Consider the following 16,632-nt stretch of genomic DNA (forward strand, 5'->3'; position numbering starts at 1 on the left):
TAAGAGAAGCAGCCAAGGAGAGAACCAAGACAGACGGCAAGGGCTGCAGGCAAAAAGGGAGAACCAGCCAACGGAAAGTGTCCAGCGTCAATGGCAGGACAAAGAAGACGAAGGAAGAGGAGAGGGCTCCCCATGTAGCAGAACAGCTTCTAGAAAGTGATGGGTACAGTGTTGAAAAGTGAGCAGCAGGGGAGTTAGAAAACGGGGTAAGAAGACAACTTGGAAAAATATACATTGTCTGAGGCAACAGGATAGCTGGAGGGCATGGGCGTGTCAAGGGCAAAGAGGGAATGTGTGTGTGTGTGTGTGTGTGTGTGTGTGTGTGTGTGTGTGTGTGTGTTACAATTCCTTTTGAAAATCTCAACCATAAATCTGACTGGCGAAGTGAAAAGTGAGACTATAGATTTAGGTACAGAATACGTGTTTATTGAATGAAAGATATAAATAATAAATGAATAACTGCATTCAGACAGGAAATTTACCTCATCAAAAAAAGGAAATTTTATCAAAATGTAAGCTTATTAAAAAACCAAGAGCCCATCTTTATGTTTCAGAAAAGACAACTCAGCTCATAGATCAAAATTTAATTAGCTGTCTGGGATGACCACTTTCATTGTCTCCATCACTATGTCACTACCACTGGGACATCTGTTTTCATAAGTCACCACAAAGCTTCCTTGCAGAATGCCTCAGCTTTATATATGATCCCCTAACCCCATTCATTCATGTAAATAGCTTTAGCTTTCCACGCAGCATTTAATGGTCCCAAAGTCAGATGGGACACAGAACACATTAGGAAAGGAACACTTTCGAGAAAACATTCCTTTCTCAGTCTAACCAGAAAGAAAGTGCATGTGGACAAAAAAGTCCACACCTTTCTTTTCAAATAGGATTTTCTTTTTAAGTTCCCATCAGATATAAAGTTCTGTCAGGTTGCCATGTATTAATTTCACTTACGACAGTTTAGAGAACACATTGAAGAAAATGGGATTAAAATATTAAATTACTCTTCTTGAGACGTATGCTTCTTAGGCAATTTACAATACATTCAGAATCAATATTCTCTAACTTTAGAAACATTCATCCACAAACATTAATCAGGTAATGCTAAATTCAATTTCTGCTAGGCTTCTTCTTTTCGCACTCAACTCTCCGAGGCTATACCACAAGGTACCTCAAAAATATTAAATTACTTACTGTGAGAGCAGATTACATTCCTAGAAAAAAAATCTTTGCAATAAATATATATACATATAAACCAAATTAAACTTTTATGAAAAAACAATCTTCTTATGAAAAATTGCATTTCTAATCAAATACCTGAGAAGCACATAACACCATTCAGAGAAATGCATAAAATCCTTCATATAATTAAAGTACAAATAATGTTTCAATATAAGTCAAAGTTTGTCAAATTGCATATATAGAAAAACAGATAAAGTTAAAATATAGTGCTTACAGGGAATTCAGACCTGGCATGACTTTTTTTTCAAAGGGGTCATTACTGGGTAGGACAATTTTTCATGGTGCAGACTGTCCCATGTTTTAGAGGGCTGTGGCCAGTAGCACCCCAATGGGCATGATGACTACCGAAAAAACATGCCCACACATTTCCAAATGCTCCTTCAGGTACTAATGCTCCCTAGTTTGGAGAAGAAACTATAGCCCAGTCAAAAGGAATGGCCCCATTTGCATTACCAGGTAACAACAGTGCCAGGTTTTGAACCCTGGTCTCCAGAAAGCCAGTGTCAAGAGGGAGCCAACAGAGAATATCAGAGGCACAGGCTCATACCTTACTCTGATTTCAGCTTTACTCTTCCGGCATTAGGATATTCATTCATCGAATATTTCCTAAGCTTATATCTAGTCATCATTTTAACCACTTGCCAATGCCCTTGTCCCATTTATTCATATCCTCCTTCATCTCAATCGTGGATCTGTATCCCTCGCCCAACTGAACCTGGGCTCCTCTCCCTGGGGACAGGGGACAGGGGTCAGCACAAATCCAGGGCCTCCAGTGGAGCAGCCTTGACTCGCAGGCCTTCTCTGTCACTGTCCCTATGCTCCAATTCATTCGCACTTTGTCCTTCCCGCCCCTGCTCTGCATAGGCAGGTGGCTGCTTCTGTTTTCCTCAGCCCCACCCACAAAGGCATTGCCTAGTAGCTGGAGTTTCACTAATCTGTTATGAAATGAGAGAAGGCATTTCTCGTCCCTCCCGTCCCTCCCACACTTCTCTTTCTGTTTATCTGATTGTATCTCCAGCATTAGATTGAACAGAGCAGTGCTAGACAGAATCCTGGGCCTCTTTTCAAGAAGCCAAATAAGCCTAAGTGGTTTTCAGTAACGTTGGGATCATGCAGGTTTTTGGTAGATAGTTTGTCTCTCTTCTTTGTTATTTAAGGCTAAGAGTTTTTGTCATAATCAAATAAACTATATAAAATATTCTTCCAATATCTAATATATTTTTAAATGTCATGTGAAAAAATTAAAAGTTAAAAATCCCTGTTTTGGTGCTCTTTAATTTCATTTAATTTTCATTTTTACTTTACTAAGTGACAAAAGCCAATCTCTGGGGCCACTCATCTAAAAGTAATCCCTCCATATCCGTAAGTGTGAAATTCGAATTCAGTAGGAACCCTACAATAGCTGAAAGGGGCTGTGCGCTTACCCGAATGTAGGCATCCTGGTGGTGCTTGGCAAAGTAGAGCATATTGTCCAGAGCTAACATCCCAGGAGGTGTCTGGGTAAAGTCCATGGCAGGGTTGACATGATTCTGTGATTAAAACAAAATGTTTGATCAGGTTAATTCTTCAGCAGATTTCACCAACCGCCGGAGGTCTGATTTCCCTCCAGAAGACCAAAGTACCACAAGGCAAGCTCCGAATAATCAAGTAGGATGACATTTGCTATCTCCATGTGAACCGATCAGGGTGGCAAAGAGGGCTTCCTTCTACAAGTGGAGCAAAACCAGCTTCTAGACCCAGGGTTGGGAAACTCAGCTGAAGATCGAAATATGGGATTATTCTTAGACATGTGACACTGCAGGAAAGGAAAATAATGTAAAAACTGTATTTTTACATTATTGGCTGTGCTTTAGCAGAACCAACAGCATTTGGGGAGAAAAACCTGGGATGAAGCCACATCTCTGCCATTTACCTTTTTTCACCTTAACTTCCTCATCCTCGTGTGTGAGGGTTAGGTATGGACACACCTGTCCATGGTGTTTGTGAACTTTCCAGACTTACACAGTCTGTAGGTCTCTGAGCACAGGCACTCTATAAAATTCAGAGGTCCACAGGGTCCTAACATCTGCCTACTTGCAGGGAGTGTTCTGGCCTTGTGGTCACCCACACTGTTCCAAGAACCACAAAGACAAACAATAGTTATAAATATGCCCAACAAATTCTCCATATGCTGGAGATCACCAAGTAAACACCACGAGACCCCTATTCAGGGCAGTAAACCACGCTCCACTGCTAATTGTCTAAAATGATGACCAAGATCTGTCCTGAAAATTCAGATCTAAATGGCTAATGATATAAGGGAAGTCATTCTTACGTTCAAAAAATGGAAAAGTTAAAGAGATATTAAAGAAAACTCTTATCTCATAATCTAGGTAATTTTTATGAAAGGACATATTTTTGTTTTCTTCCTGAATATTTCTTTTTTTTTTTTTTTTTTAAGGTATGCAGGCCTCTCACTGTTGTGGCCTCTCCCGTTGTGGCGCACAGGCTCCGGACGCACAGGCTCAGCGGCCATGGCTCATGGGCCCAGCCGCTCCACGGCACGTGGGATCTTCCCAGAGCAGGGCACGAACCCGTGTCCCCTGCATCGGCAGGCGGACTCTCAACCACTGCACCACCAGGGAAGCCCCTGAATATTTCTTGATAAACAGCTTGGCTCTCTGATTTGCCAGGGATATTATGGTCAGCTGTAATTTTTTCTAATTTAAGTACAGGAAGGACATTTTGTTCACTTGTTCAAGGTTCAAACAACCTACACTTTTCTACATTATTCAAGAGTACACAGAACCTGTCTTTTGCATGCTGATTTGAAATTTTTTTATGAGCTAATAAACAACACCCAGAATTATAGGACAGTGATGCTGCCTACTGGCCACAGTTCCACAATTTCCAGAGCTCTCCTGTCCATATCTGCATAGCAAGTTGGGTCAGTGTAGTGACTTCGATATTTTATTTTAGCATTTTATCCTGATTTGCTTGTTAAGATGTTGGAACATTTTTAAAATACAAAAGTATACTACTTATGATAAGAAAGATATATTTCATAAAATAAATATAATTGTAACAAAAATGAAAATCACCGGGCACATCAAATGCAGTGGGTTTCAGCTTTAATCTGATACTCATTGGTGTATTCAATAGCGAGGGGAAAATCAAAACGCTGGAAATCAACGATCAGAGATTTAGTCTCAGAAGTAACTTGCAATGAAAGATTTTATGATATTTTCAGTTCTTAAGAAAAGAATAGTGGAACTTCCCTCATTATGCATACATTTATTATTTTGACTTCGATACGTTCGATTTCCATGAACACAAGAAACATAAAAATGTTAGAATTTGCTGAGTACTTTCTTGGGGTTAGCACTAGTTTGGGTTTCACATGTGTTACCTCATCTAATAGGTGGTGGGCACTATTGTTACCGCCATTTTATTTTATTATTTATTATTTGTTTTTTAATAATATGACCCTGTTTTATTTTTTTTTTTTAATTCTGGAGTACAGTATTCCAACATGTTAAATGGTTATCTCTAGGTAGTGGAACTATGGGAGATTTTTATCTCACATTTTTTTCTTACCTGTAATTTTTATTGAAGTATATAGTTGATTTACAATATTATATTAGTTTCAGGTATACAACATAGTGATTCAATATTTTTATAGCTTATATTCCATTTAAAGTTTTTATAAAATATTGGCTATATTGCCTGTGCTGTACAATATATCCTTGTAGCTCATTTATTTTATACATAGTAGTTTGCACCCCTATGCTGCCCCTCCCTGCTTCCCTCTGCCCACGGGTAACTACCAGTGTGTTCTCTATATATCTGTGAGTCTGCATCTGTTTTGTTATACTCATTCATTTGTTTTATTTTTCAGATTACACACATAAGTGATAGCATACAGTATTTGTCTTTCTCTGTCTGACTTATTTCACTGAGCATAATACCTTCCAGGTCCATCCATGTTGTTGAAAATGGCAACATTTTATTCTTTTTAATGGCTGCGTAGTATTCCACTGTGTGTGTGTGTGTGTGTGTGTATACACACACACACACACACACACACACACACACACCACATCTTCATCCATTTATCTGTTGACGGCACTTTGATCGTTTCCATATCTTGGCTATGCTGCTATGAACACTGGGGTGCATGTATCTTTTTGATTAGTGTTTTTGTTTTCTTCGGATATATACCCAGGAATGGAACTGCTGGATCATACAGTAGTTCTATTTTTAGTTTTTGAAGGAAGCACCATACTGTTTTCCACAGTGGCTGCATCAATTTTATTGGTGAGGAAACTGCAGTTCAGATGAGATAAGAAGCTTGCCCAGGACCTGGCAACTTGAATTTGGCAGAGCAGGCAATGTCTTGCTTGGACGATATGTTTCAGCGTGCTTTTGTCCATACCTTTTTCCTTACCACCAGTTTATAAGTTGAATGCATCTGTTTTAGTACTGCCAGCATTTAGACTTTATATAGCCTGAGAAAAATTGATTTGAGAAAAACGTAGGCTAATCAGTATTAGCTGCTACACAGCATGGTCCAGCCAACAAAGGAGAGTGTGCCAAATATAAGAGAGAAAAATATGACATTTATTTGAGAGCTATTTCTAGAGTTGGTCTATGAATCTATTCCAAAAATAAATACACAAAAAGGAAATCAAATGAGAAAAATTAGTTTCTCTGAATCTTGTTTGAACAACCCCCCAAAGCTATGTGCTAGTGAAGTTGACCAGGGAGAAGCCCCCCATGGGTTAAGAATCATCAGGCTTGTTTGAATTGTGCTCCCAGGATGCCCTGGAAGCCTCTTTGCATCAATCACACACCTCCTTAGGCACACAATGGGGGTATCAAATAGGGCACTGCTGCTTTCTAAGGTCTTACAGTTATGAAACGGTGTAACACATTTTTAGAGTTCTTTTAAAGATCCATATGGTTATTTAATAAAGTAATGCCTGCTATGTGGCAGGTGTTATATAAAGCACCTTGCATATGCTAACTTTTAATCCTCATAAAATTCCCACAAGACAGGTCTTATTATTTTCCTCCTTTGACAGAAGGAAACTGAGGCACTGAGCATCTGGGTAGCTTGCCCAGAGTTTCAGAGCCGGTATGTGGCAGAGCCAGAATTTGAACTCAGAGGACAGGCTTTTAACCAGGGTTTTAGGGTCAAGTTTTTGCTCAACCGGACGCCAGTGGGAATTTCACAAAGATGTCCAGTGCAGGTTCCCCATCGTTGTGGTTCTCCTCAATCAACATGCTTTGCTCAGGCAAAGTGGGTCTGCGATCCATCCTTTTCAATAAAAGCTATAATCTCTCCATCCCTCCCAGACATAACAAAGTCTCTCTCAAGTCCAACAAACCAGGTCCTATTGTCTCCAACAAATAGACTTTTAATTAAACAAAAGCCAATTAGAAAATTGCCTTCGATTTTCTATGACTCGCTCTAAATTATGAAGTGTCACTGCGTTTTAGATGAAACATAATTTTTGCAGTTGTGGGTGAACTATATTCTTTTTTTCTGTCTCTCTCTTTTTTAACTCTGAGTATCATCTTCCCAGCCTCTCTCTCCTTGAAATGATTGTTTCCTTTTTCTCTTTTGGTTTTAACAGCCAGCAAAATAATTTTACAAGCATAGATTTTGATAACGGAAACAGTATAAGAATTACTTGCCAAAACATTTGAGAGCTTTCTGTACTGTTACAAAAATACTCTGAGAACCCAGCAAGGCCAACAGACCCCCGCTCCTTCCTTATTTATGAGATGCTCTGGATACAGATTTATTTTCTTTTCTTGTTCCATGTGATTTTTTTCCACCTGTCTTGAAATGGAAGCTGCAAGAGCTTTCATAAATGACTTGAAAATATCCCTTGTTTTACTGCAAAGCCTGTGTACCTCTGTACATCCTTCTGAAATGCCATTTGTTAGAGCCTGTAGAAGTGCTGCTCTGTGAATCACATCAGACAGCTCTCAGCCCCTGGAGAAAGGAGGAGCGGCCACCTCCCTTTCCAAAGCACCAAGGTTTTTTCACTTTCAGAAAATGGTACCAACCAACTGAAGATAGCACTATTTATTTAAAGTGGGCATCCCATGGTGCTTTGTGACCACCTAGAGGGGTGGGATAGGGAGGGTGGGAGGGAGGGAGACGCAAGAGGGAAGAGATATGGGAATACATGTATATGTATAATGGATTCACTTGGTTATAAAGCAGAACCTAACACACCATTGTAAAGCAATTATACTCCAATAAAGGTGTAAATAAATAAATAAATAAATAAAATAAAGTGAGCATCCTATATGGGGTTTGTGTATAGAGTTCCTAGAGATCTGTTTCTCTTCTGTTACACACATGCCAGTTTTTTACTTGAATTATTTCAATCGCACATTCAAGGTCTACGACAGAGACTCTTTCAACCTTCCAGAACCATACACTAAGGCCACTGGAGAGCTGAAGTGGACCTCAAATATAAACTAGGCTTGTCACCTTATTTTGAAGTTGAGAAAACTGAGTGCCTGGAGAACAGCGGTGCTCAAACTTGAGCAGGCATCCGAACGGAATCTCTGGGAGGGTTTGTTGAAGCACCAATTGCCAGCCCCACCCTCAGAGTCTCTAATTCAGGTGGGTTGGGGAGAGGCCTGAGAACCTGCCTCTCTAACAAGTTCCCAAGTGATGCAGATGCTGCTATCTGAGGGCCACACTTTGAGACCCGCTGATGGCTGGAATGGCACATCCCACACAGCACAGGTAATATCAAAGTAAGATCTAGGACCCAGATCCACTGATCGCTTGAATCCCGTGAGCTTCTACTCTAACATGCTTTGAACTGACTGGTTCCAAAGGTCAGTGCATTTTACATATACTTGCTGTTCATCTGCTTTGTGCTTTGGCCTCTTATTGAGAAAACGGAAACGTCCTCATTCAGAAAAAGGAATTGTAATTTAGAAGCCTCTCACTTCTCCTACTGCTCAAATTTCTGACTAAAATCATATTATTAGTACCTCCACAGAGAAGGTAGGAAACTGTCATCAGTCAATATTTTCTAGTCTTGAATGATTCCTGGTTGGGGAAGCAGTGCTGGCACTAGCCTGAATGATTTGTAAATGATCTGTGTTTCTCAATTACCAATGCCATGCTAGTCCTTCATTAGTGTGGATAATAAAGAGATGATTACAATAATGCCTGCCAGATGGCATATCACAGGGAAAGCCTTGGAGGATTTAGGAGTTAATATTTGTGCTATACAAGTGCCTACATTTGCTGAACAAATACAGCATTAAAAGCAACCTTTAAAACAAATCACATTAAGTGAATATTCATTCAGTCTAGGAAAGGCCGTATCAAAGCTCTTTCTTTTTTTTTGCGATACGCGGGCCTCTCACTGCCATGGCCTCTCCCGTTGCAGAGCACAGGCTCTGGACGCGCAGGCTCAGCGGCCATGGCTCACGGGCCCAGCCGCTCCGCGGCACGTGGGATCTTCCCGGACCGGGGCACGAACCCGTGTCCCCTGAATCGGCAGGCGGACTCTCAACCACTGCGCCACCAGGGAAGCCCTCAAAGCTCTTTCTTGAGGCTGGTAGTTTAAGGTCATGTTCTCCAAGGGGAAGCAGGGTTTGATGGTTGCAGCAGATCCCTTGGGAGCTGTGCCACATTACACGTGCCTCCCACTCTTCCCCTCCCCACTCAGGAGAAAGGGTATGTGGGTGTTTCAACAGGCTCCTAGAAGAGCACTTATCCACCTTGGATGCCCCTGAAAATCCCCTTGGGAGCTCTGAAAAATTCTGATGTCCAGGCTGATACCCAAAATCAGCTTTACTTTTAAAGCTCCCCAGGTGATTCCAAAGTCCAGCCAGGGTTGAGAACGCTTTCCCCAATCAGTGGGTCTCAAATTTGAACGTGATCAGAATCTCTTAGAGGGTCTGTTCAAACAGATTGCTGGTGCTGCGCCCCCCCCCCCCATCCAGAGTTTCTGGTTGAGTAGGTCTGGGTAAGCCCTGAGAATCTGCATTCATACACATTCCCAGGTGCTACTGATGGTCTCTGGATCATACTTTGAGAACCTCTGTTCTAAAGCCACAGTAACCCAGTGCAAGAGCATTCTAGGGATCTATACTCAACAACTGATGGAGTTGGAACCTTGCTTCCCTGTATCGAAGTGTTTGGTTTGCAGCGGCTTTTATTGGGATGCCTGCTTTAGGGAGGACATGCACTCTCCGAGCTGACACAGGCCCAGCACTCTCTCACCTGGCTGATTCACACATTTATATAAGGAGATTCTTGACAGCATCCGACCTTGTGACCCCCAACATGGATCAATGTTCCAAAGAGTCCTAGACATAGCCTTTAGACATCTTCAGGTTCTGTTCTTGGTCCCTCTCCAGTAAATTCAATAAAAATGAATAGTTTGCATGAATACAGAGAAGGCAGCCTACTAAATCTGACCTAAGAGTGGGCAAGGTGGTATGCTGAGGGGCAGAAAAATAACTGTGACCAGGGACAGGCAGGCGTCATGCCAGGCACTCCAAAGGCGTGATTTCATTTAATCTTCCCAGTGAGGCGACTTATGAATGAGGTAAATGTTATTATTCTCTTCCTACAGATGGGGGTGAGAACTTGTGACTTGTGCAAGAGCATGGTTAGAAGTGGCAGAGTCACCACTTCAGCTCTGCAGCTTTTGTTTTTCCTATTTAGGTTCAAGCGGCCTTTGGAGAATAGGAAGATGGGCCCCATTATCAAAAAGAAGTTTAATCAGAGAAATGTAACGTCCCATAAAAATTTTTTTAAAAAAATTCAAAAACACATCTACTACAGAACAAGGGAAATCTGGCTTACAAATAATTCATGAGATCCCAGCTCCACATCATTAAAATTTGATTCTTTTAGGTAAAGTACAAAGGATCTGCATGAAAGAAACACCCAGGAAGATGTTACGGGTTCAGGCCAACAGATTCTAAACTACCTGGCTTCCGTGCCGTACCTCCCTCTCAGCTGTACATTCTCTTTTCCTTGCCTGGCCTCTGGAACACCTCTGCTAATCTCTCTAATGTCATTCATCCACCTGCTACCCTTTCGTTCTCCTGACCTTCAACCTGGCTCCATCTTCCCTCCTTGGCAGGTCCACAACTAATCTTTTGGGGAATACCTCTGGTTCTAGAGCTCTGGGACCATCCACAACTACCCACTATCACCAGGACCCCCTCCCCGGGCTTGCTCTGCAACCTAGGAGCGTCCATGACCAATCCTATTATTAAGAACTAAGAGTTAGAGTTGGCAGTGTAAGTCCAAGATGAGTCAATTCTGAGTGGCAGTCAGGAGGCTCTGACAGGCTGGGATTTATTAACAGGAGAACAGCAAGAAGAACAGAGGAGAGTTCCACCGACGGGGCCCAGCTGAGGCCACATTTGGACACAACACACAGTTCTGGGGGCTACGCTGGGAGCCAGCTCCTGACACACAGGAAATCATGTACAAAAGCGTGGCCAGGAAGAAGCAGAAATATCTAAACAGTAGGATATATCAGAAAAGTTCAAAAAAACCTTTAGATATTTAGCCCGGGGGAAAAAAGTATATGTGGTGGAGGTAGGATGGGGGTTGTGAGTTGGACCACTACTGTCCTTAGGCATCTGAAGGACTGATATTATTGTGTGGGCAGCTACAGGAAACAGGATTAGCAGAGAAGTGAGTTTTTAGAAATATTGAAGCAGGATGTCCAGCAGGAATAATGCCCAGAGAACTAAAGGGTAGAGAATTGGAGTAAATGACCTTGAGATACTTTGCAGCCCCTGATTCATTCCTTCTCTCATCAAATCATTTTGGATTTCTACTACTGTGCAAGGCACCATGGGAGATAGACATGATAAATTTCATCCAGAGATTAATTCAAAACAAAATAGTACTTGTCTTCACAGAACTTCTGTCTCAGAAGTGAATTATTAAAAGCCTTAACAAGGACTTCCCTGGTGGCGCAGTGGTTAAGAATCCGCCTGCCAATGCAGGGGACACAGGTTCGAGCCCTGGTCCGGGAAGATCCCACATGCCACAGAGTAACTATGCCCATGCGCCACAACTACTGAGCCTGTGCTCTAGAGCCCGCAAGCCACAACTACTGAAGCCCGCAGGCCTAGAGCCTGTGCTCCTCAACAAGAGAAGCCACCACAATAAGAAGCCCGTGCACCGCAACGAAGAGCAGCCCCCGCTCGCCGCAACTAGAGAAAGCCCGCGCGCAGCAACAAGACCCAACGCAGCCAAAAATAAATAAATAAATTCATAAAATTAAAAAAAAATCCTTAATAATATAGCTTTGAAATATGCATGTTTGCACACACACACACACACACACACACCACAGGCATAAGTAACTTCACACATGCACACTGTGGAAGCTCTCACATAGAAAATTCTGGATTTAAGGCAAATTTCCTTTGTTAAAAAACAATGTCCTTTTTAAAATTACTCTCAAAAGGTCAGGAAAGGCCGTGCAGTGCCGTGTATTCAATTCATGAAAATCTGGATTCACTCTCACTTCATTATCTTGAAGAAGCAGAGTTGAGACTTACCGAAGAAAAGAGTAAACTCCAATATTGTTTATTTGGTATCTTGATTTCACAGTCAATACAAAGAATTACCATGAAGACGCAATTAAAATGCCTTGGGAATAAATCTTTAAAATGAAGCTGGTTATGGTTAAAAAAACAAAAGTCTTCATGAATAATGAAACAATGCTGTCAAGGTTTATAAAGATGTCTGCAATTTTTCTACCGAGCTGAGTGCATGCCAGATTATGAACGACCCAAGCACTGTGGCTTGCGCAGCAACACCCTACTCTTTCTTCCCTTAACTCCCAGCTCCTTTTTCACCGATCTTTTTAGAACTCCCACCTTTTGTAGTTTTAAAACAGGAAGTGGACTAGCACCAGTTATGCACAGTGGGTTTCTCTGTCTCCCTTTTCCACTCATCCCCAGGAAGAGCACAGGCTAAAAGTTCCATCAAAGGACACGGAATGGGGCTTCCCTGGTGGCGCAGTGGTTGAGAGTCCGCCTGCCGATGCAGGGGACGCGGGTACGTGCCCCGGTCCGGGAAGATCCCACATGCCGCGGAGCGGCTGGGCCCGTGAGCCGTGGCCGCTGAGCCTGCGCGTCCGGAGCCTGTGCGCCGCAACGGGAGAGGCCACAACAGTGAGAAGCCCGCGTAACGCAAAAAAAAAAAAGGACACAGAATGTGTGCTACCATCACTCCAGGGCTGGTCTAGCTAGTCAAGCTGGAAACCTGTTCCCTCCAGCCCAGCAAAGCTCTCCAGGCAGCCTCTGGTAAGGGAACCACCACGTACATGGGAGATGAAACCTCTCTGCCACAATGGAGCCAGGAGCTGATCAAGCTACTGCTGCTACTAATGGACTCTCAGGAGGTCAAAGGGATGCGCGGGCTTGTGTACTGCAGCCCTGCCCTCCTCCAGGGCCTAGCACTGCATGGCGCTAGGGTAGAGACAGTGATGATGGTGATAACTTTAATCATGGAAGTAGCAGCTAACACACACACAGCACTTAATGAGTGCCAAGGACTGTTCTAAGGCATGGGTCACTTTGGCCCACGGGCTAAATTGGGTTTACCATTCAACTTTGTAGAGTTGTGAGTTTAAAAGTTTCCTGTCTTTTTTTTTTTACCTTTTTAAAATCTTTTTTTTAATCAAAAGGAGAATACTTATCTCTGACACGTGAAAATTACATGAAATTAAAATGAAATTAAAATTTCAATGTCCATAAAGAAAGCTTTGTTGGAACACAGCCATGCTCATTTATTTACATATTGTCTATGCCTGGTTTGGCATTTGGCCTACAAAGCCTAAAGTATTTACTTCCTGACCCTTTACAAGAAAAGTTTGCCAAACCTTTTTCTAAGTGTTTGTTCTCAAGGCAATTCAATGAGTTAAGAAAATCAGTCCCTCTTTAACCAAAGTTAAAAATCTCAATTAATAAAGAAATGCTAATGTTTTGCCTCCTGGACAACATAAGCCCTTTGTAAATGTTCATTGTCTTGCTCCCCTGGATAATATCGTAATGATTTTAAAGATGCCCAAGTTTTAGCTGGACAAAATTCTGTGTTTTGCAAATGTTATGTTGAGATGAACCTTTTCAGTAGCCTTAACTTGTGACTCAAGGCCTCATCTTGGTGTCTTTGGGCCCCTTCCCCTTGCTGACCAAAGGCAAACCTCGGAGGGGTTCTGTTATACACTTTTATATAAGACCTTTATACTTTTATATACATTTTTATTATTTTATATACCTTTATATAAGACTACCTGTAAGTTTGATGAGTTAGGGACCTGGATTGTGTCTGGTAAGCACTCTCCTGCTTCCCCCCTTCAGTGCAGCTCTTGTAAATGGCAAAGTCTTGGCTTTTAAATTTGGACACTGTGGTCCCTTTTTCCATACCAGAATAAGTAGAATTCTTATGCTTATTTTAAAAATGAAGAAACTGAGGTGTAGAGAGGTTAAGGATATCGCCCACATTCACACAACCCATTATGCTTAAATTTGAACCCAGATGTACTAGAGTCCATTTCTTAACTACTATTCTAAAAGGAGAATTGGCTACCTATGCAGTGGGGGGGAAAAAAAAATCACTTGATGGAATACTACACAGCCTTTAAAAATTCTCTTCATAGAGTACTTAGTTATCATAAATGAAAAAAATAGGAATAGAAAATATATGTTGTAGTTTATATAGAATTTCAATAGTAGTATATATTCCTTGGCATTGTGTATTTTATAGAGTACTCTCTATATAATACAGTCTTATTATATTATATATATATATTATATATATATGTATGCAATATCAAGATATATATTTAGCATGTAATTGTGAGTTTTCTAAAAAATGCTTTTAAAAACTGGAAGGAAATTTACCAAAGTGTTAATAGTAATTATTTGTGGTGGTGGGAAGATGGAAAACTTTTTTCCCTACCTGTCCATATTTTTCTAATTTTCTCTAATGAGGATGCATTGATTTTTACTTATATTTGATCAGAGCTGTGCCCACTGTTCTCTAAAAGGAAACAGAGACCATCCTGCAGGAGAACATGAGATACAGTTTGGATTCTTACCCTGGAGCCTCCCAAGCCTTTGCTGAAGCCCTCCCTGCAGCTCACGTCCAGCTGTGCCCAAGGGATGTGCTCGAGCAGAAAGGCTCATCTCCACCTGCCCAAGTAAGTCCTATGCAGGCAGATGGACAGCTTGGATTAACAGCATTTCAGAAAGTATGTAAATTCAGACATTTCCTTCAGATGAAGGAGGCCAGGAAGAGGTACTTGTCTGATCTGATCTGAGCTGCAGGGTGTTTGCTCAATTTGCCTGCCCTACCAGGGTACAGCCCTCTAGGCTTAAAGCCCCCCCCACCCCACGCTCCTTTAACATAACCCCTTTAAGCCAGCATCTCCTGAAGCCTGACAGTTCACAGCACACTTCACTTCATTTGTCAGGAAACTGTATGATCACAGCTTCGGCCTGGATGAGTCACTTGACCACTGAATGGGCAATCCTGGGCCAGCCCAAGGGCGATCACCTGTAAATGCTGAGAGTTGGACAATCTTGATGGGACCTTCCAGCTCCAAAGCTGAATTGTAAATGTTCAGAGTTCCCCAAATATGTAGGGTAGAACCACTGAAACTGCCAATATCTGACCATTTATGACCTACTAAAATGGAATTTCACGTGGTTCAACCAAAAAATGGTCAAGCTAAACAGATGCAATCACCTCCGGTCGTCTCAAAAATTCTTGAAAGGAGACGGCCTTCTGGAGGATGCAATGGAAGCAGTTCCAAAGGGACTCAGCGGGGGGCTGAGGATAAAAAGACCTGAGGGAGTGCCATAGTTTTAGTTTGAAAATAAATATTAAAATTGATTTTTTAAATGAACTTTTTAAAGTGCATCTTGTAACACACCTCCCGCCTCTGTGAAATCAGCAAAAACCAACGGGAAATATCTCCCCTCCTGGCTGTGACTCCTAGGAGGCCAACAAAAAGCGGGAAACCTCTCTTTGGTTTGGTTTTGCTCATGTAAATCTACCCATCTGCAGACACAGTGACTGTGACTTTCTCAGTCCTAAGAATAAGGATCTGAAAAATAAGAATCTGAGACCATTACTCATCAGAGAGCAATAAACCCTGAAAGAGGATGAGAATTCTTGGAAATGTTAGATAAATAGCATGTGAATGCCAAGTTGCCCATAACCTTAGCAAACAGATTAAACAGAATTAAAAACTTCCATGTCAAAAAAAAAAAAAAAAAACTTCTCAGTTGTCTTGCAAACCTCAGGTGCTCTGGGAACTTTGTCCCAAAGGCCCCACACACGTGGAAGGATCCGTCAGGTTACTCAGGGGCTGAGGGCAGTAAGATGGGCAGGAGAAACCAGAACTAACCTCTTAAAATCTAATTTATTTTTTGGTAGTTACTTTACTAACTTCAACCTCCTCTAACAAGTGGGTCTTTGATAATTATACACCACAGAAAAAAATAACTTTAAAAATATACATTATGGCTTTAAAGTGATGCTATCACAAAATATATTTGTGAAGAAAATTTGACTCGAAATTTCCACAACCATTTTTTCAAAGTATAAAAACATGCAAGGAAATAATATGTATCTGCATCACGATAAGACAGAGGAGGGATGAAAAGGGGACAGGCAGGGAGAGACATAGACTGAATATGTAATGTCCTGTTTCATGCCCCCTCCCCAAATAAAGATGTTTGAAGAAAATATAGCAAAATGTTACCATCTATTAAACCTGAGTGGTGGGGTACATACATGAATGCCTTTTATATGCTGTTATGTTTCTCCGATTGAAATAGTTCAAAATTACGATTTAAATTTAGAGAGTCTACATTTTATTAATTTTATTTGACCACAGCAAACTAATGTAGGTTTAATAGCTTTAGGACTTTGCACCTTAAAAAGTACAGAATAATAAAACGTAAGATGAAAAGAGGTTGCTGCCAGGATCACAAATGGGCACTAACATTTATTACTTTCATACTGATTGTGCTTTTGCCTCTGCTGTACGCTGGCATGTAAAGGAGAACTGAAATGTACTTTCAACAACAAAAGAGGAAGCCAAATATTAAAGAAGATTCTTGGAGATCAGTTTTCATATTACCTTTCGTGAAATTCAGTAGATGCCTCTGTTTCTCTTAGATAAGGAATATTAATAGGAATATTTCAATCCTCCGCAAATGAATCTTTCTTGAACAGACTCAGTGCATACATGGGCAGTCTGTAAAACCATTCGGAGCATATTTATATAAATTCCTCCCTCGTCTACAGAAGAGCATGATTTCCTCTCCCAGTCCCCATTTTCCAGTCAAGGATCGATTTTTTAATTCAGC

At 41.3% G+C, this 16,632-nt stretch overlaps 1 protein-coding gene across 3 annotated transcripts in view; it reads right to left on the minus strand.

The window, feature by feature from the left end:
* The window catches only part of ELMO1 (engulfment and cell motility 1), a 547,030-nt gene that overhangs the window by 275,226 nt on the left and 255,172 nt on the right, over positions 1 to 16,632 (minus strand). For all 3 annotated transcript variants that reach the window (XM_060020724.1, XM_060020723.1, XM_060020725.1), the window contains one exon: positions 2,670 to 2,774. In XM_060020724.1, coding sequence (XP_059876707.1) covers positions 2,670 to 2,774 — 105 coding nt within the window. The remainder of the gene's footprint in view (positions 1 to 2,669; positions 2,775 to 16,632) is intronic.

The sequence above is a fragment of the Delphinus delphis genome, chromosome 9 (genome assembly GCF_949987515.2).
Source record: "Delphinus delphis chromosome 9, mDelDel1.2, whole genome shotgun sequence".
NCBI lineage: Eukaryota > Metazoa > Chordata > Mammalia > Artiodactyla > Delphinidae > Delphinus > Delphinus delphis.